This window comes from Balaenoptera physalus, assembly GCF_965194825.1.
Source record: "Balaenoptera physalus genome assembly, chromosome: 1".
In the NCBI taxonomy this organism is placed as follows: Eukaryota; Metazoa; Chordata; class Mammalia; order Artiodactyla; family Balaenopteridae; genus Balaenoptera; species Balaenoptera physalus.
In genome coordinates, this window is record NC_138882.1 from 100,021,747 (window position 1) to 100,042,272 (window position 20,526).

Below are 20,526 nucleotides of genomic sequence, written 5' to 3' on the forward strand. Positions count from 1 at the left end.
TCCTTACAGGCCCCTTGGGCCCTTGGACAGAGCCCAACCAGCCATGCTGGGCTAGGCTGGGCTGGGGCAGGGGCTGGTGGGCAGGCCTGAAGTTGGGCTGGTTTCTGTTCGTTTTCCTATTAAACAGATATGCAGATGAATGTGTTTGGGACAGCGATAATGCAGGAGGTTTTGGTAACAAGACTGGAAGTTGGAGAGAACCCTCCTTCCCCACGTACCTTGAAAAATGCTTTCTGAGCTGGGTCTCACCCAGCAGCTACTGGTCACCCCCCCCCGACTCCATTTTTGCCACTCACGCACCAAAAGCAACTTTTCCCATGACCCACACATGGCAGCTTGTGCACTTCTTTTATTATTAAATATATAAGCAGCTTCCTATTTTTTAAATAGATATTTAAATGACTTCATATAAAATAATTCACCACTTCCAAGTATAAAAACAAAATCTCACAGTGTGTGAGCCAATGTTCCCTCTCGGCTTTCTCAGAGAAGAGAAGGGCTCCTGTTCAGGTAGCTGGGGAGCCACCCAGAGGGGGCTCTGGGGCCCCTCCCACTCCTGTGTCACCAAGAGCCCACAAAGAGTTTCTGTGATGGATTGGATCTGCTTTCTTGACCTTTAAAATACCATACGTTTAAGGGGTGGGGAGTGAGGGAGGAATGCTTTTTCTGTGGGTTTTTTTCCCTTCCACTTTTAAATATATATCTTTTAGTATCAAATATAGAGTCTGTGACTAGGAAAAGGGACCCCAAGGGGAAAGTTCTCCACTGCCCTTCCCTCAGCTGACAGCAACAGGACAGGGGAGGCAGGGACCAGCGGACCCTCACTTTTAAGGGCAGGAAGGGAAGCTCCTAGGCCCCAGTCCAGTGGCCAAGTAGGGCAGGGTCTCTCAGTGGAGGGCCCAGGGCGGCAGGAGAGGAGGGACACAGTAGCACAAAGGGACCGAGGGTAGTCAACAGCCCTGTCACCTGCTGCCCAACTCTCAGAGCCACAGCCACGGGCTGACCCAGGAAGCTGAGGCCCTCAGGCAGACTTGGAAGCAGATGCCTGGATTCTCCAAGTCCCTCTCCCACCCTGGCTTGCCTGGTCAGAGACATGGTGCTAGCGAGGGGTGGGATGAGAGCTAGAGGGTGTCACTGCCTCCCAGGCTCCTACCAGGGACAACCACTCACCCCAGGTGCCAGCCAGCAGCAGCCTTGAGGCTGTGGTTGGGGCAGGGGCCTGGTACAGGGCAAGAGGGCAGGCTGGGGGGTCAGGGGTGCAGACCCTTTCCCCCCACCTCAGAGGCATGCCCTTAACTTCAAAGACCTATTTTCCGTCAGAGCTCACCCTGCAGCCTCTCTCTGTGTCTGTCCCTGCCCTCCTTTTCTCCCTCCCACTAGTCACTTCCCTCTCGGGAATGTCAAAGTGCAAGATGCAGAAACCTGGGCGAACAACGCAGCCTGAAGACCAGCTCTGGCTGGTGGCCCGGGCAGTTCTCCCACCCTGATCCACCCCAGGGATTCAGAGCCGGGTCAGCAGAAGGTCGGGGCTCAGGGGCTCCCTCAGTCGACGGGCGAGGCCGGCTCGGGCACTCAGTGCAGGAAGCTGGGGAGAGGCTGGAGGGGTGGGAGGACGGATAGGTGTTTGCTGTCTGGGATGGATGGGGCAGGCTGTTCAGCAGGCAGGTTCAGTATTCACAGTGCAATGGCTTCCTTCATGAGGAGAGCCTCTGCGCGGCCTCCTGGAGAAGCTCTGGCAGGGCTGGGGGGACGCTGGGGCCGAGGCCAGAGCTTGGTCTTGCCCTTGGCATCACGAGCCAAGCCAGGCAGGTCCTGAGGGTAGGGTTGGCATCCCCTCTCCGCCTGGCCACCAGCAGAGGGCAGTTAGGCAAGTGGAGGGTGCAGACCCGCTCTGGGCTGTCAGTGCAGACCAGCAGACCCAGAGGCCTTCTCTTCCCGTCTTTTGGGCCACACACCTTTACGGGAAATCCAGTGACGCTGTCCTGCCCTGCGAATCTCATGCTTCTCTCTCTGGAGACGAGTCCCTGCTTGTCGGTGTTGGGATCCCTTGGCACCAGGCGGGTCCTCTGGCACAAGGGCTCTTCCATTGCTCAGCGCCCACCCTGCTCTCCCATGTCCCACGGGCCTCTGGGTCCCTGGCCCAGGTGTTGGCTTGGAGGGGAATGGGAGGAGGACACAGCCCCTGAGGGGCAGAGGGTCCTCAGCCGGGCTTTCCAGCCTTCCTCAAGCGGATGGGAGCCTCCAGGGCCCCCGATAAATATCAGCAGCGTGGGGGGCATCCTCCAGCCCTCTCTTAGTCAGTCCAGAGTCTGAGGGTCGAGGGCTGAGGGCCCCAGCCTCGCTGCTCTGGTCTAGTCCTGCTCTCCTGAGTCCAGGAGCTCGCATGGTGGGCAGGCCACATTCCCAGGAGAATGGCTGGGGAGGGGTGGTGGTGGATGTCCCCATAACGTCTCCTCACGTGGAGAGACTGTCCTGCGCGCCCAGCTGTAGGGGAGAGAAAGAAAGGCCGGTCAGCTGGGTGGGAGTGAAGGGAGGGGTCGCTGAGGACATGGGTGGGCGAGGTAGAGCATTCCTGTGGGCCGTTGGTGGTGCTGCAGACAGGACTCCCCCATCCTTTCCCTCGCCTTCCCCCATCCTTTCCCTCGCCTTCCCAGCCACCCCAGACACCACAAGGGACCGGGCAGCTTTCTCTGGCAGCAGCCCAAGCCACTGGGCAGACTGGCCTCACCTCCTACCTCCTCCTGGGGAACCAGGGACCATAGGGGGAGGTAACAGGGCCTGGTAGAGGTCTCAGCAGGGCTGGGGTAGGGGGCATTGCTCAATGGAGGGGTCTGACAGGGAGGGAAGGGGGCACTTGCATGTCCTTAGACCCCTCCTCAGGAAAGACCATTTCACTGTCCTTGGTCTAAAAAAATCAAGAGTGAATCCTGCTAACTCTAACAAAGAAGAGGAATTGCTCATTCCCACCTCCTCACCACTCATCACAGAGGGTCATCACACATGATATTCAGGACAGCAGGGCAGAGGTATCTGAAGGGGAAGAAGTAGAGGCAGTTCCGGACAAGGAAACTCCCACCCTGCCATTTGGCATGCTAACCCCTAAGCAAGCCAGCCTCCTGCCGGATGGACCAAGGGACTTGCCTCCCTGCATCATCCGTAGGAGTCAGGGCCCTGCTCTCTCCAAGCCCTCCCCCATCCTTGTCCTCAGAACGCTTTGTTCCCAGAGCAGAAATCCCCTGGACTCCATCCAACAGTTTGACTTTGGACCCAGTGTGGAGCTTCCCTCCCTGACTGTCCATGGGCCCTACTAGCAAAACCCGTGATGGGTAAGGAGGAAAGATAGGACCACAGCTTCTGGCTCCCAGCCCATTCCCATGTTCTGGAAGGGGAAGAAGGGAGGACCATAAACTGGACATGAGCCATGCTGGGTACAGCCAGGCCACAGGCCCTGCTGGGGCCAGGAGGGAAGAAGAACCAAATGGGCAACCTCCAGCCCATTGCCCCTATGTCTTGGTTGCTTGGAGTGGAGGGTCTGGTGTCCACGTTTCCTTTCTGAGGGTCCCTCTCTCAGACCTCTGCCTCTGTGTTTCCCCCTGTCATTTCTCTCACTAGAGCAGCAGTAAGTCTTGAGGCTGGCCCTGAGTCTCCCTGAGGCTCCTGCCACCTGGCCTGGAGACCACTTTAGGGCTGGATCCAAGTGGAGGTCTGGATGTGGCCCCTGCCCTGGGTTCCTCGCTAAGTGAAATTTTAAGGGGAGGAAGAGGAAAGCTTGGGAGGGCCTGAGATTAGGCAGGCAGAGGGCCAAGACCAAGGGGGGGGAGGCAGGCGACCAGTCAGAGGGTGATGCAGCTTTGAGCCATGAAGTCCCTAGGGACCTTGGTCCCTCCTCTGCTTGCCAGTCCTGATGGGGTATGCGTCATTCTCGCAGCCCTGCTAGTGTCCCATCTGACCCATCTTAGTTCACCCTACCAACAAGGTGGACCCCAGGATTCCAGATGTGTTACTTCTTGCTGTTTTCTAAATAGGCTCCCCTGGTTTTCAGCATTTGGCAGATCCCCTATCTCGCTAGGAGTGGCCCAGACCTGTCACTCTACACATGAGAAGGCCCTGAAGTGCTGGCTTGCATTTGGCATGGGATGTGACTGGAAACTTGAATGGGTTCACTCCAGCTAGTCAGCCAGCCTGCCAATCAGCAACTTAGGCAAGCAGCCAGCCAGTCAGTTGGTCAATCAGCTCACCAATCGACTAGCCAGTTAGGCAGTTACTAGCTAGTAACTGGTCAGAGTCACCCAGCCAGCTGGTCAGCCATTCAGAGTCAATTAGTTAGCTGGTTAACTGGTCAGCCAGAAGGCTAGACAGTTAGAGACAGCCGGCCAGGGCCAATCGGCCAGTCAGCCCTGAAGCCAGTCAGTCAGCATTTATTGAGTTCTTAGCAAGTATGAAGAAGCCCTCTCTGTTTAGGACTCAGGATAGAAAAAGAAATGCAAAAAAAGTAGAAGACACAGTCCCTGCCCTCAAGGGGCTTACAGACTTCTTAGGGGTACAGAATGTACACGTATGCATCAAGTAAGATTTTAAAATGTATAAAAACAAACAACATCCAAGTAAGTGCAAATCGATATAGTATTAACCAAATACAAAAGAGCAGAGGAGTATGAACTAAAAGAGCAACCAGAGGGTGATGGAGACCATCAGGAAGGGCTGATTCCTGCAGCCTGATTGTGGTCTGAGGGGAAGGAAGGGAGGAGGGCCGTGGGCTGCCTGGAATCGGGGAGCCCAGGGTGAGGAGTGATAAGAGGCACATGTTTATCAAAAACATGGGCGAGGACAACAGAAGACACTCATCTATGTGCAGCAGACACAGTTGGGAGGGCTATGAAAACAGAATTAGGATTTAAAACAATTTCAGTAGGCTCGGATGATAGGCCTGAGCCCACAAGGTGGTTTTAACAAGGATGAATATAAATTCCTGCACATTGGTAAAAAAAGTAAATTCTCCAAGTACAGGAAAGAGTCCGGCTTGACAGAGGTTTATGGGAAATGGAACTAGGGATTTTAATAGACCACAAGCTCAATATATGACAACAGAATGATGTGGTTGTTAAAAAAACAAACAAACACGAATGCAATCTTAATCTGTACGAATAGAAGAACACTGTTTAGATCAAGGAAGGTAACAGTCCCACTGTACTCTGAGCTGGTCAGACAACATCTGGAGCACTGTGTCCAGGGCTGGGCACCACATTTTCAGAGGGACATTGACAAACGAGTGTGTCCAAAGGAGGGCGAACAGGATGGTGAGGGGTCTGAAAACCATATCATATAAGGAATGTTTGAGGGACTTGGCCACACTTAGCTTAGAGAATTCTTAAAGGGGACATGGGTAACTGACTTTAAATATTGGAGGGCTCTCATGAGGGAGGATGGGGAAGGGGCAGGGAAGCCAGTTATACCTCTAGTGAGGAAGGACTTCCCTACAGTGTTATTGGGAGAGGGCAGGGAGCTTGCCTGCGACTGAGAGTGTGTGACCAGAAGCTGGCTGACTCCCCACCAGGGATGCAGAGACACTAGGCCAAATGACCTCTGAGAGCCCTTCTAAGACTAAGCCTCTATGGCTCCTTGCATCTAAAAGCAGGGAAGTAGAAATGATCTTGGTTGGGAAGAAGGGTCAAATCAGGGTGCAGACAGAGAGGAAGCTGGCAAGAGGTGCGTGTGAGGGGCAGCTGCTGGAGGAGCTTGGGTGCCAAGCTGAGAACGTTGGGTTTGAAGTGATTGGTGATGTAGAGTTGCTGAAATTCCCCAAGAGGCTAAAGACCTTAAATAAGAACAATTTGGTTGCTCTGGGATGGAAGGTGGCAGCAAAAGTAGGAGCCCAGTGCAGAAATCATAGCCCGACACAGAATGAACAGTGCCTGGCCTCAAATGGGGTGGAGGGAATGAAGGGGCAGTAGGAGGCCTGAGGACCCGGGGAGAAGAGGGTTGGCCAGACCTGGCGATAGATGGAAAAGGGAGTAGGAGAGAGAGAGAAGGGAGTCAAGTGTGGGTGCCTCAGGGGAGTTGGTGGTACCACAAACAAGTTAGGGTGACTGGAAAATTTGGGTGTAACTAATTTTAAGGAGTGGCGAGAGATCCAGATCAGAGTCTTACCTTAGAATTCCCTCTACACTGGCAGTTCCACCTGTCTGTCCTCATCCTGGGTCAGGGGGCTGTGGGCAGAGCACAGGCTGGCATAAGACTTTAGCAGAGGCCAGGGAGTGAGGGGATCCCCTAAGTTTGCCCCCAAGCCCGCATGCACATGCTCCAGCCCTCTCAGATTTAGAAGACCCAGAACTGCCTAACCCTAAGAAGAAACTAGGAAAAGTCCCAGATAGCTAGGAAAGAAGAGACACCCCTTACTTCTCCCCACCCACCCCGGAATCCTGTTTTGAGCCTCATCTCCTTAGAGCAAGCGGGAGAACGTCTCCTCCAAATCTACATGGGAAATAGATGCCAAGATAGGTCCCCCATGCCTATCAGGGCCCCCCCACCTCGCAAAAAAAAAAACCTCTCACCTGCCCTCTGGTTGCTCCATGGGAGAATCCACTGTCTGAGGCTCTCGATGGCTCTGGGGACAGAAAATAGCAGGCTCACTGAGGAGCTGAGGGAGCGTGGGGAGGCCGCGGCCCCACCCGCAGGCAGGGCTGCTCAGGGACTCTACGAGAGAGTTACCAAGCCTCCCCACCCTGGATCAGCCAGAGGGCCAGGGGGCTTCCAGAGGCCTCTCCTATCCTCACACCCCAGCTGTGCAGAGCTCCCAGGGAATGCCCTGCCCTGACCTCACACGCGTCACTTTCCTCCCCCATCTCCCCTCCCATCTGGGTTCTCATCCTGCTTTAGTCCAAGCACAGTGTCTCCTACTCTTCTGCCCCAGTCCCTTCTGGTTCATCTTGTAGCCTGAGCCTTCCCTGTTCTTGAAGAAACCCTCCATTTCAACCTCCCACCCTCTGTGCTCAGTCAGCCTCCTGTCTCTCAGCGTCTGAAGAACCCAGTCTGAGCCCAAGTCGTCCCCCGACCTGCTCCTCCAGCCAGGCCGCGCCCTGCCCCCACGCGGAGCCCTTCTCTCCCGCACCGCGCTCTTCTTACCCGCCGCCTCCGCCTGTAGAACAGGAGGCCGCCGACAGCCAGCAGGACCAGGATGACGCTGGGCACCAGCAGGCGGAAGACAAAGCCGGGCAGCTGGGGGTCGGAGGGCTCCTTGTGTTGCCTCTCACGGCCTGCGTCAGTCAAAGGAACCGAGTTAAAACGGGCTGCGGGCCTGGCCGCCCCCTCACTTGCTTGTCCTCCTTCCAGCTCTGCGGTGCTCCTCCGGTCCCTGGTGCTCCTCTTGCCTTCCAGCTCCCCAAGGGGCAGCACGTTGCCCCAGGAATGGCTTCTGGGAAGCCTTGGCTGAGAAGAGGGGGCAGAGGGACTGCTGAGGCCGTGCGGGCGCAGTGCTGGGGCCCCGGCAGAGCCTGGCTCCTGGTGGTCTCTGGGCGAGGCAGATGAATGGTCTGCGTTCTCAGGTGTGTGACTCCAGGCCTCGGTGGGTCTCACGGGGCCCACCATGGGCAGTGGTGTGCTAGTTACATCCGCAGGCTGCCAGCCCTTTCCTGACGCAGAGACTGGTGAAGATGCTGAGAGGAGACGGCTGGGCCAGGCAGTCTCTGCCTGGACGCTGCTGCCCCGCAACGTGCGGGAGGCAAGCTCTGCCCCTTGGGGTATAAGACCCTCACTAGCCTCTCCGGAGGCCTCTTCCAGGGCCAAGTTAGTGCCCAGCACAGAGTCAAGAATGTCCTCCATCCCAGTGACAGGAGCTCCGACAGAGTGCTGGGGCTGAGGTGAATCTCCAGTGGGGTGGCCCTCGACGCCCAGGGTCTCTGGTGACTCAAAGCTCTGGCAGGTGCTCCTGGGTGGTCGCTGCTTGGCACTGCCTGGGTCCACTGTGCGAAGGGCCTGCTCTCTGGGCAAGAGGGAGCTGCCCTCTGTCCCCTCAGAGTCAGCCCAGGTCAAGCCAGCCATAGGGGCCACGGAGGGGGCGAGGGGCTGCTGAGGGGAGACAGAGGCCAGGTCACTGCTAGGGGTGGCTTTGGGGTACAGGCAGTTGCAATCAGGCTTGGTCACCACATCTGAAAGAACCACAGAGAGAGAGAGAGAGAAGGACGGGGAGGAGATAGAGTCACCAGCCTCCAGCACAGCTTTCCCAGAGGGATGGAGAGGGGGATGTGGGTCTGGGGGTCCCTCATGCCCTAACTCAGCCCTGGGGCCGAGGAGAGGACAGGACTGGAGCCAATGCTCACGACACAGGCCTTAGACAGGGAAGGTGCAAACTGCAGGAAGGTTCTTTGCAGGAAAGAGCAAAAAGTGGGGTTTAGACACACAGATTGGGGGTTGGGGTCAGGCAAGACCAGAGAACAGCCCTTCCTGGAGTTCCAGCTGGCCAGACGCCAAGCCAGGGGTGACAACAGCCAGCCAGAAGGTTGAGTAGTGGCCTCCGGGACCAGCACAAGACACCCTCAAGCCCCAAAGGCACTGTTGGTTGGAAAGCAGCAAGGTGGTTTCATGCACAGCAAGGGGCTAAACAGTCACGGCCACAGGCGGGAACAGGCTGGGGCTGGAATGTGGCCAAGGCTTGAGGCCTTGGGATTGAAGCAACGAGACTGGACTTGGCCATTGGCAGGTCGCAGGGCCTCAGCCCCTGCCTCGGGGAGCAAGGTTGAATGTAGGTGGGCACACGTGGCACAGGACGCAGAGACGAGGACAACGCAGGGTAGACATGTGTGCAGCTGGGCCAGCACTGGGAGGGTTTGAACGATGCTCAGACTTCAAATCCAGCCTTGTCCCTTGAGGGGACACTCAAGGCATCCTGGGGACTTCTGGAGCCAGGGTATCCTGGTGATTCGCAGCAGGGCTCCCGGAGCAAGGGCCCTGAATCCCCGATGGAGCCTCTGCTCTCTCCACGGTACCCCCCATACGTTCAGCCAGCCTGCAGAGCCGGTGGGAAAGCCTCCATGCCTACAGGGCTCTCTGAGAGGGCCCCCTTTTCCACTCCCTGATCTCACAGCCACCAGCATGATCCTTCTTGATGCCTCAACATGCAGACATATGTAGGTGTGCATGCACACACATGTCAGAAAAGACATGTGCCTAGGATCACCCAGAGGTACATGAAGCCACATATGTACACAAAACGAGCACGTCTACACACACAGGAGCACGAGTAGCAAACAGGCTGCCTCCCAGGGGTCCCTCCAGCCCCATGCGTCACCTCCCAGTGCAGCTCTGTTCCACATGCCCTTCCCCAACCCCACACTTGCTGGCCCCTTCTGTGCTCACCTTGGCTGGAGCATTTAGCAAAGCTATTGTTGCAGTTCTTGCTGAAAATGTTCCAGTCCTTTTTAAGGAGATTCTTTGTTTCATTAAAGACATTCTTGATCTTCTCCAGCAGCTGGAGAGGCGTCTCATAGAAAGTTCGGACACAGGCCTGGAAGGAGAGCAGAGCCCCCCTTGATGAGGATGAGCACTGGTCCCACGTCTCTAGCTTGTTTGTCAAACTCCCTTGGCCTTTCTCACATCTGTCTTCTTTTTCTCTTGTTTTCTCCCTCCCCTCTACCCTGGTTTGCAGGACCCCTATGTCCTGAGTTGGTGAAATTTATCATTTATTCATGGCTCCATTTAACACATATTAATGTGCCAAGCATCTGGTAACTACCTGGGAATCACGCAATGAACAAGAGAGAGGTGGTCCCTGGCCGATTTGGACATTGAGTCCAACAGGGCATCGTTATTAAACATATTGTTACAAGTGTGGTGAGTCCTAAGAAGAATGATCTGAGAGTGTATAACAAGGGGAACTAAATGAGGGCCTGGGGGAGTCCCCAAGGAACTGACCAGAAGATGAGCAAGAGTTAACCAGGAAAGGAGGCGGGGTTGGAGAGAGCTGTCCAGGTGGTGAGAATAGACTGTGCAAAGGTCCTGACGCAGGAAAGAGCCTGAAATGTTAAAAAATGAAAAAGAAAGCTAGAGTGGCTATAGCACAGCCATCTAGGAGGAAAGTGACAAGAGATGCAGCTGAGAGAGGTCAGCAAGGACCAGGTCCTGCAGGGCCTTGTTGGCCATGCCAAGAACCATTAATCTGGGCTTCCCTGGTGGTGCAGTGGTTGAGAATCCACCTGCCAGTGCAGGGGACACGGGTTCGATCCCTGGTCCGGGAATATCCCGCATGCCGCGGAGCAACTAAGCCCGTGTGCCACAACTACTGAGCCTGCGCTCTAGAGCCTGCAAGCCACAACTACTGAGCCCGTGTGCCACAACTACTGAAGCCTGCGCACCTAGATCCCGTGCTCTGCAACAAGAGAAGCCACCAGAATGAGAAGCCCGTGCACCGCAACGAAGAGTAGCCCCCACTCGCCGCAACCAGAGAAAAGCCCGCACGCAGCAACAAAGACCCAACGCAGCCAGAAACAATAAATAAATAAAATAAAATAATAAAATAAATAAATTTATTTTAAAAAAAAAGAACCATTAACCTTCTCCGCAGAGCAAAGAGTACTGAGGGGACGTTGGGGAGGTGAGTGGAGCATAAGACTCCAGTCTTTTAGAGAGATCATCCTGTGTGGTGAGGAGAATGGCCTGGAGGAGGCCATGGGGCTGTGGGTCCTTCTCTGGCACTGGTGTATCTTGGAAGGAGAGCCAAGGCTGCCCCAGCTATGCCTGTTGAGCTGTTCTTTTCTCTTCTTCTCGTGGGACCCAGGCTCCCCACACCCACTGGAGCTCTGAGAAGCTTCACACACTCCTGGTTTTCCTCCCACCCCTTGAGCTGCTCCGTCTCAGTCTCCTTACCAGGCTGGCCCCCTCCACCTGACTTCCACAGGCTGACACTCCTCAGGGCTCAGTCCTGGGCCCACCCCTACTCTCACCCCAGACACTGTGTCCAGGGCTTCATTACATCTATGGCCCACCTGCCAATGACTCCCAAGTCCTTCCTTAAACTGACCTGCATGGGGAAGAACTACAGGCTTTACTAGGTGCTGAAGTCCTTGAAGGCATCACTGGATGCCCAGGGGCTGTGCATAGTAGGCCCTTAGTAGGTGTTTACCAGATAAAGGAGAGAATGAATGCGGGAATGGGAAGACCCGGACTTGGCTACATTACTCACCAGCTCAGAAACACTGGCCAAATGAACTTTCCAGCTTGGGCTCATCTCCTCATTTGTAAAGTCAAAACAACAATCCCTGCCTGCCTCCCGCCCAGGGCAAGTGTAAGGAACAGGTAACCTGGCTTCTTCTCATCTTTCTTATAAAATCTCCGTGTCCTTCATACCTCACCTCATACTTCACAGAGAAAACAAGGACAGAAGGTCCCGATGTCTACCTGTCTCAACAGAGTCTGTGCCTTCTTGCCTCCCGAGCTCTGAATCCCTCCCCTGCCGGCTCCTCAGGAGACCAGCTCCTCCAGCTTCACTGGCTCCCCGCTCCTGGAGTCTGCCCCCCTGCCCCCAGCATCCCATGCAGTGTGCAGGGTGGGTGGCTTGCTAAAATGCAGATTCCGAGGCCCACCCACAGACCCAGTGAATCAGACTTTCTAGGGGTGCATACTGGGAATCTGCATTAAAAAAATTTTTTTATTAAAAAATGTTTTTTGAGTTTTTATTTAAAAGGAAGGTTTTTTTTTTTGGAATCTGCATTTTTTAAAATGAAGAATTCCTTTTTATTTTTTTTTATTTTTTGGCCACGCAGTACGCGCAATCTTAGTTCCCCAACCAGGGATCAAACCCGCACCCCCTGCAGTGGAAGTGCAGAGTCTTAACCACTGGACCACCAGGGAAGTTCTGGGAATCTGCATTTTAAACAAGCTCCCAGGTGATTCTTATGAACCTCAACATTGGAAAACCACAGATCTAATACCTCTCTTATTTAAAAGTCTTCCCTCCCTCCATCCCGCACTCACTCCAGCTACCTCTCTTTTTCTGCAGTTCTTTGGAGCCAGGTTCTTCCACAGTGTTGCCTCTAATTCCTCACTTTCTGTTCACTGATCTGGCACCTGCCTCCAACAGCGACCTCCACGTTGTCAAATCCATTGGACACTTTTCAGCCCTTCTCTTGCTTGGCTTCTCAAACCCCGTTCGATAAAGTTGACTACTCTTCCCATCTTGACATGCTCTTTTTCATGGGCTCAGGGATCCCACACTCTCCTGGGTTTCCTCCCACCCCTTAGACTGCTCCTCAGCCTCCTTGCCAGGCCCCCTCCTGTGCCTGACTTCTAAATAAATGCTGGGTTTCCTGGGCCTGTTTCTCTTCTCACAGCGGGCAGTGTTATACAGTCCCCTGGCTTCACCGATGACCTACAGACCAACACCGCTTACGTCTGTCTATCACCAGACAAACTCAAGACCCATACGTCCAGCGGCCTGCTCAACATCTCCACTCGGCCATTTCACGAACATCTCAAGTGTAATGTACCCCAACATGAACTCGTGCCCTTCCCCCAAACCTGCTCTGCCCCATTTCAGCGTCACGGCAACTCCACGTGCTGGAGACAAAACCATCACGACTCTTCCCTTCCCTAAACAACTCACGGCCGCTGCATTACCAAGTCCTTGGGTTCTTTCTCTAAACTCAGGAATGCGTCCCCTTGCCTCACCTTCACTGCACAACCCTAGTCCAAGCCGCCTGGACTTGCACCTCCTGCTGGCCACCCACCCTCCATCCCTGCTCCCTACATACCATTGTGCGCACAGCAGCCAGAATGGTCTCCCAGCGCAAGTTAGACCAGGTCCCTTGCTCTTTAGACAAAATCCCCCATCATTAAGGCCCCAGATGATCTGGCTCCCACCTCCCTGGCTCTCTCCCCTTCACTCCCCTGCCTTGGCCGTGCTGACCACACCTGGGGGCCCTGAATGTGCACTTTCCTGCTCACCTAGGGCTTTGTGCCCAGCGTTCTCTGTTCTGGAATGCTCTAACCGGCCTTATTTCTTCCTAACTCTTACTCATCTTTGGACCTCAAGTGAATATTTTCTTACTCAGAAGGCTTCCCTGTCTCTTCTTTCCCACTGCCTTTTAAATCCAAGTCCTGTTTCTCTCTCCCGGAGCCCCACGTACTTCTCCTTCCTGGCTCACTCCCGCACCTACTTCAGGTCTTCCCTCTCTGGTTTTCTTTCTGCAATGCAGTTATTGACACTTTACTTATACTTTACTTACGTATTTCGTTAACTGTCTCACCACCCCTACATGTAACCTCCATGAATGTGGGGAATTTTGTTTGATCACAGCTGTATCCCAGAGTCTAGAACAATACCTGGTATGCAATAAGCACTCATTAACTATTTGTTGAATGAACGAATAGTCCTCATGGGTTAAAATTCTATTTACCTGTGTCATTGTTTGTTTAATGGCTGCCAACCTCACTTAACTATAAGCTCCAAGAGGGTGGGAACCATGTAGTTCTTGCTCATGAAGACATCGTCAAGGCTTAGCACTGTGCCTCCTGCACAGTCAGTCCTCGGCAAAGGTTTATGGGATGAATACGTGAGTGAGAGAGCAAGTGAGCAGTGACATGGGTGAGGCCAGTGAGTGCCTCTGTGCCTGTGGGTAGGGATGGTACCACCGCAGCTGCCCTCTGCCCGCCCTCACTCAGTGCTCCTGGCTCCAGGGCCCTCCTACCTTGTCCTGTTCTTCATAGTCCCTGGTGAAGCAGCTCCTCAGCCTCAGAGAGAGTTCCTGGAGCTGGACAATGACATTGGCATTGGGGGTGTTGTCTTTGAAGCGCATGGTGTCCTCCATTATGTCTTGCACCAGGAGAAATGCCTTCTTAAGGTAGCACACGGGGTCGTTCTGAAAAGTAGAACCTGGAGTTGACGACCTGGCTGATGCCACTTGGGAGCCCAAGCTCTGTGCTGGATGCCCTCATCCCAGGCAGTTGGAGGGCTGCAGCCTGCCCTACCCTTACTCCTGAGGAGAGGGGCCACCCCCTCCAGTAAGAAGGAGAATGCTGCCCTCAGCTGGCTTTCATTCTCCCTTGTTGGGATCTGGCGCTGCTGGGGATTGTGGTAGAGGGAAGGAAATGTGGATTCTGACCAGAGAGATCCTCAGATTTCTGAACGATGAGGCTTTAATCAGGATGAAGGTGCATAGGTAGGGTGGGTTCTGGGGAACTTCTATTTTTCTGTCTCTGACCCTCTTTTGGCTTGCTTTCACACAAAGCCCTTTACCATATGGCTCCTTCTAATCCTCCAGGCCATAGGGATACGGGAGACTACCTCGGGGTCCAAAGAATGACCTCAGTGTTTTGTCTCCCTAAAGAGATGGTGGGTGCCTCAATGAAGACTCTGCTTTTAGCTCTGTATTCCTAGCACCTGGTGCAATGGTTCCTAGTAGTAAATGCTTGGTAAGGTGTGAGTGAGTGAGTGAGTGAGTGAGTGAGTGAGTGAGTGAGTGGAACACTGAGGTTACTCCTTGGACCATGAGGTGGTCTCCAGTGCTAATAGAAATGTGTATGGGTCAGGTGTGCAGAAGCTCAGAGATGGGAGCAAATTCTGGGCATGATGGCGATTTTCTAGGAGGCACAAAGAAGAGCAGACGTGGAATAAAGGCTGGGGTGGGGGCAGCTGGAAAGGCATTACAGGCATCAGAAAGAGCTTGTGCAAAGGCTTGGAGGCAGGAAGAAACAGGGAATGGGGATAGTGGGTTGGGCCGTGTGATAGAGACTGGCGCTTGTAAACCCCAGGCTAAACAACCTAGGCTTTCTCCTGGAGTGAGGGGTCTCCAGGTTTGGGGGAGGCGGTGAGGATAACAGGCTGTGGTTCAGAGAGCTCCCCCACTAGTGGTGGGGTGAGGGGTGCACTGGAAGCAGGAAGGCCATTTAGGAGGCTTTTGAAATTGTCCAAGCAACTGATGGGGTGAGGCCCCAGAAGCCGAAGATGCTGGGAGGGAGAACCAGCAGCACTCAGTTGGGTGTGGGATAGGAGGAAGAGGGAAAGGGCTGGACTGATTTCCTGGTTGCTGGTCTGTCTGCTGGATGGAGGTGACATCCTTAAGCAAAACATTTGACCCAGAAGAAGTACTGGTTTGCCTTAGGCCTTAGAGCCAGCCTGCCCGCGTTCAAATCACTTACTACCTATGTTCTCTCCCTTAACCTCTCATGAACAAGAAGAGTGAACCACACAGTCAGGATCAAAAGTGCCTGGCACAGAGTAAGACCTTGACATGTGCCAGGCCAGCAGAAGGGAGCAGCAGGGGACTTGAGCCCCGGGCCCTGCCCAGCTCAGCCCTGGACCCTGGCACCCCAGACTTGAGTACCAGGGGTCCTTACACCATACCCTGCCCAGCTCTAGGACTTCTCCTGCCTTCATGCTCCCACATACACCCACCCTGGGAACTTCATACATGCTGGCACATGGGCCTTGTAAACAGCCATAACTCACCAACTGCTCCTGGTCTACAAACTCGAAGGCAATTTGGCACGAGGTCTCCATCTGACTGTCAATCTGTAAAAGAGAGCAGGCCAGTGGTGGCAGGGTGTCTGCACTCGACTGAGCTTGCCTAAGAATGGGGACTAGAGTTCCTGGATGGATCAGGGTTTGATCCTCATCCATCTCCCCCCAACCACACCTGGAAAGACAGAGCCAAGGCTAGGGGAAGACCTGTGCCTTCCACATGCCCAGGGGAGGGTTATAGAAGAACGAGAAGTCTCTGTCTTGTACCTCCCACTCTGAAATCTCACAGATGCCAGCTTGTTATAAGGAAGAACTATCTAATATAGGACATAATCTCCTGCGGAAGGTAGTGAGCTCCCTGTCCTGGAAGGAATTCAAGCAGAGGCTAGACAAGCTCTGGGGATTCAGGATCTGTAGGGACTGGGGCTAGATGCCCTTAAAGCCCTCACTGGCCCTCAGAGCAGTGGTTCTGTGATTCTAAGCCTCAGAGAATGTGGTGGCTCTTGGTCTACCTTGGATTGCTGCAGCAGCTACATACAGGAGGTAACAGAGGCAGGAGGCCCAGCCTATGGGCTCCAAGCTCAGGGCCCTGGAGCTGGCCTTAGCCTGTGGTGCTCCCCCCTGCCTGGCTGGCTAGAGGGATGGTAAATTCTCTTCTGAGCAGGACAGCAGCCATGACAGCAACCTGATTCTGCCTGGCTGAACCACGTTTGAAATTGTTGACGACTCTGCTGGCACGATTAGAGTGAGGCACGGGCTCCTTCATGGCCCGGGTGATCAGGCCATCCCAGCCCCAGGGCTCGGGCAAGAGCCAGGGAAGTGAGGCGGGGAGGGCTGGGAGTTAGGCGGGAGCCTCCCTTCCAAATCTGGCTGAGGCCCTGGTGCCAGGCTGGCGGCACATCTGGGAGTCCAGGAGCTAGAGGCAACATCTGGACACAGCAGGCAGACTGGGCTGGCTCCTCAGAGGAAGCATCCCACCGAGGGAGAGCAGGCTTTACAATCTTTTTCAGAGTCCACGATTGACATTCCAGGCAATCATTAACCTAGGCAACCAGCTAGAAGCCCACCCTGTCCACCGCCGGCAGGGGAGTGGGAGAGGGCTTCAGGATTGGGGGTGGGGCTCAGAGGCATTGACCTTTAGAAGGTCAGTGAGAAGAACATCCGTGGAGCTAGTGGGAGCCACGAGCCACATCCTGCATGGCCGTATTTCTCTGCCTACAACCACTCTCTTTGGCCCTGCTCCCTGACTCCTGCCTCCGTTTCCCCAGTGGGGAGAAGGTAAGGTAGGCAGGGCCACACACTCACCAGCTGCTGCAGGAACTGCAGGTGTCCGTTCCCAATCATGTGGCTACAGTTCTCCGACACCTCCTCGGTAGTACTCCTGCTCACGAGGAGACAGGCCAGCAGCAGCAGGGGGCCCAGCCATGTCTGCGACAGAGAGGGCATAATTTCTCCCCAGCTCTCACACTCCCCAGGAACCCCCACGCCCTGCTGAGGATGGAAAAGCAAGGACCTCAGACCCACAATGCTACAGACCTGCCCCTCATCCCAGAATGCAGCATTCCCCAAACCCACCTTCCTCAGGATTTCCTAGCAGCCACGCACAACCTTGCTCTCCCTCGCTAACAATCCAAATGTCGTCTCCTCCAAGAAGCCTTCCCAGATTAACCCAGGCCAAGCCTTACTACACACTGAACTTCTAATGAGGATATGGGAGGTATGCCTACCAGTCTAAATGCCAATTACACAGGAAACTCCTTGAATGCAGGACTTGCACCTACCCATTATTCTGTCTCTGCAATATCACACACTGAGCCAGGCATCTTGTGAGCTGCCCACTCCTCTCAAGTTCATGTTCTTGCACTGGCTGGCTTCCAGACTTGGAGCCAGAGGTATTTGCCTTGGCCCAGCCCTTCCTCCTACCTGATTCCACACAGGTCTGGCTCTGCTACTGGAAAAACCAGGGGCCCAAACTCAGTTTCACTGGGAACCTATCCCGCACCACAGACCTTTGGAGCCCTGGGTATGTGTGTCAAAAAGAGCCCAACCGATTAATCAGAGGCAGCAGTGCCAGCTCTAGACCATCCCTGGCTGGCACCTGCCTATCGGAGCCCCATCAGCCTCTGCATCCAGCCAGTCAGCTCTTAGCATTTCAAGAATGTTTTCTGAGATCTCTCCCCTCTTTCAGCACCCACCTGGCCCGGTAGCTGCTTACCCCCAGAGTGATGGGACAGGCTCCTGACACCGTTGTTCCCCTTCCCTCCTCCTTGCCAAGGTCCCCTTAGCCCTCTCCCTGGCTCTAGGTCTCCCCTTCTCCAGCCAGAGGCAGAGAAAGACCCTTGGGCTTTCTTTCCAAAGCTGGATTGCCTCCTGGCAGATTCAGGGAAATGCTGTCAGGATGGGGTGCGGGCTGGCACCTTCCTGGGTTCTGGGCTCTGGGCTCTGCCTCAGTAATTCAGATGACGAGACAAATACTGCAAACAAATAGCACATTGGAGGCTATGAAACAGCCCACAACAACATGCTGATTTACATATAACTAAAAGCCCAAATGTTTGTCAGCTCTTACTAGGGAGGAGAGGCCCTGGCTGGGCTCCAGGGAGGTTGCAGGGAGGAGGGGCCACAGTGAGGCCTTGAAAGATGGGGAGAAGTTGATGGCAGAGAGAGGGAGGGAGAGGCCTGGAGGAAAGAGGCACAAGATGGCCCAGTGCCATTCAGCACAGGGATCTGGTGAGGGTCCTGGTCTGACCTGGGGGAGGGAGACTGTGGAAGAGGGAGAACAGTCATGGAGGAAACATTGGGCTCTGTTGCATGGTTGAGAAGGTAGCTCTGGGTGGGAATAGCTGCCCAGGCCCTCAGGAACCTGCAATTCAGGACCCATGCGAGAAAACTGGGCCATGCAGAAGGTACGTCTCTGCCCCAGGCTGGCTGCCCCTGAGGCTCTGAGCCCCAGGTGTCAGTGGTATGGAGGAAAGGGCCTATGGGGAAGGGGATGCTCAGGAAGACAGCCTTGCCGCACGCATTTCAAGATACTGATGTTTGAGGACAGCAAGGAGAGGGCAATGCTTAACCCCAAGGGCTGCCTGGCTTTTGGAGTTATTTCAGGCACCATGTGGGAGGCTGGCTTTGCAGGTAGCCAAAGGGGGCCACCCTGCACCTGGGGCCCTGATTTGGCCTCAGAGGAGGATCTGGACAGGCACCAAAGGGTTAACACTCTAGCTTGCATCTGGCTGGGCCAGCTCTTCTCCCCCCTTCTTTCTTCCTCCCACCCACCAGCCTTGGCCTCTGGGGCAACCACAAGGAATCTTTGCTTCAGTCTCAGAGAGATGCTGGGACATCTCAGCCCAGCTATCCATCCTCACCTGCCTCCTATCTTGTTCTATCTTCCCCATCAACAAGGTCCCTGGAGAAATCTTAGCATGAGTGGACCCTTGGGCTGCCCCTGTCTAAAACCAGCCTCTTTCTTTCCACCTTTCCTTTCCTCCTCTTTCCTCGTGGTCTCACTTCCAGCCCCTGTTTGTCTTGTTGCCTATCACCTCACCCTTCCTGATTTCCCCTCCTAACCCCATCTCTTCTCTCTCAGTTGGGCTCTTCCTCCCCCGTGGAAGGGCTCTTCCCTCTTACCCTACCTGCAACCCCCTCCCTCATCCTCCGAATATTTTTCTGCTTCTCTCCCCCCTGAGTTTCTCCTCTAGGATTCCTCAGAAGCAAACCCATTGGAAGACCACTTACTGTTCATTAACGGTGCCACCCTGTGCCATCTAGGAGCTGTCCCACGGTTGGGGCAGGACAGTCCCCATGCAGTCCTGAGCAGCCCGTTGCCCCTGTCCACAGTTCTGCAACCCCAAACCTTCCTTCCACCTCCTCTACCACCACCAAGCCCAGGATCTCCCCAACGGACTAAACCAGGTTTGGCAGGAAGATTCAGAGCTGGCCCCATGCAACTCTGGGACGCCGCCCCCCACAAAACATACTTGATCCAGCCACCCAAGTGCCCAACGGCTTCTGTCTGTGAACCGGAACAAGTAGTGGCTTGCCCTGCACCTTCCTTCTGCCTTGGCATTCTATAAGCTGGATGGCCCCTGAACTTTCCCCATCCAGAAGCGCCCACTCCCCAGCAGGACCTAGAAGCATGTGTATGGCCCACTGGGAAGGCACCACCCTCAGCGCACAGCCACTCCGCCTGTCCCTTGGCAGTGGCTGATCAGAAGGGAGAGAGTCAGGGACGCAGCCTCTGCCTCGTGGCTGCGAGCCCCTTTCTCTTGCCAGCGGATGGCTCAGTGTGCCTCTCCATGCAATGGGGTGAGCAGTCTTCCCTTTCCCGAGGGAGTGCCGCAGCCCCAATTGTAGCTGCAGGGCCGCCTCGGGTCCCAGCCAGAGCGCGAGGGGCCTCGCGCAGTCCGTGCGCAAAGATGGGATGGAAACCGGAGCCCGCTGCCGGGGCGGAAGAGCCTCGGCAGTCGGCGCGCCCGGGCAGCGGGCTCCCAGGGGCCGCGCCGCGCCGCCGAGCTCCCACCCCAGCCCGGCCAGGGCCCCGCGCCACGGCCGTCGCTTACCGTGGGAGGGCAGCGCCCGGCGGCGCCCCGCGCGGTCATACGGGCAGCTGGGTCCCGGCCGGGCGCCTCGGCCGCCCTCGCTCTCTCGTTCTCTCGCTCGCTGGCCGCTGCAGAGTCCACGCCCCAGCCGAGGGCCGCGCTGCTGTCCCAGGAGTGCGGAGGGACCCGCGGCGGCGCAGAGAGCACCCAGGACAACTTTCACTTTCCCCGAGCCGGGCTCCACTGGCCAGCTCCTCGGCACAGCCTTTTAAGCGGACTTGTGAGGCATGTGGTTTATGGGAAATCACCTTGGACAGGCGCCAGACACACACACACACACACACACACACACACACACACACACGCGCGCGCGCGCGCGCACTGACACAGACACACAAACTCCAGAGGCCCACTGAACCGCCTCCCCGCCCCCACCCCGCGGGCTGGTCTTCTCCGCTCGTCTTCCAGTCGCCTTGTTTGCTGTGCCCAACGCCAAAGCCTTCAAGAAAATAACGCGGGCTTCACCGCTTCCCTCCCTCCAGC

The 20,526-nt window shown here is 55.4% G+C and overlaps 1 protein-coding gene across 6 annotated transcripts; it reads right to left on the minus strand.

The window, feature by feature from the left end:
• Positions 1-331: 331 nt before the first annotated feature.
• On the minus strand, positions 332-20,266 carry CSF1 (colony stimulating factor 1). 6 transcript variants are annotated; one of them, XR_014255901.1, is made up of 10 exons: positions 20,005-20,264; positions 16,754-16,876; positions 15,437-15,499; positions 13,677-13,847; positions 9,352-9,499; positions 7,123-8,144; positions 6,552-6,604; positions 6,148-6,206; positions 2,968-3,030; positions 2,347-2,484 (listed from the first exon to the last, which is right to left on the minus strand). XR_014255901.1 is itself a non-coding variant. In XM_082434428.1 (9 exons), the coding sequence occupies exons 1-8, from the start codon at positions 20,041-20,043 to the stop codon at positions 6,161-6,163; spliced, it is 774 nt and encodes a 257-aa protein (XP_082290554.1). In that variant the 5' UTR covers positions 20,044-20,264; the 3' UTR covers positions 2,344-2,484; positions 6,148-6,160. The 6 variants fall into 6 exon arrangements, 5 of the variants coding, with proteins under 5 accessions (XP_082290553.1, XP_082290550.1, XP_082290554.1 ...); XM_082434428.1 differs by lacking the exon at positions 2,968-3,030 and having other exon boundaries at positions 2,344-2,484; positions 7,123-7,253; XM_082434425.1 differs by lacking the exon at positions 2,968-3,030 and having other exon boundaries at positions 2,344-2,484; positions 20,005-20,263.
• Between the last annotated feature and the right edge of the window lie 260 nt (positions 20,267-20,526).

Coding starts and splice junctions, on each gene's coding strand:
- CSF1 (XM_082434424.1), bottom strand. CDS start 20,043: ATGACCGCGCGGGGCGCCGCCGGGCGCTGCCCTCCCACG. Junction 16,877..20,004: donor CCGGGCGCTGCCCTCCCACG/GTAAGCGACGGC, acceptor TCTCTGTCGCAG/ACATGGCTGGGCCCCCTGCT. Junction 13,848..15,436: donor TTGTAGACCAGGAGCAGTTG/GTGAGTTATGGC, acceptor TCTACTTTTCAG/AACGACCCCGTGTGCTACCT.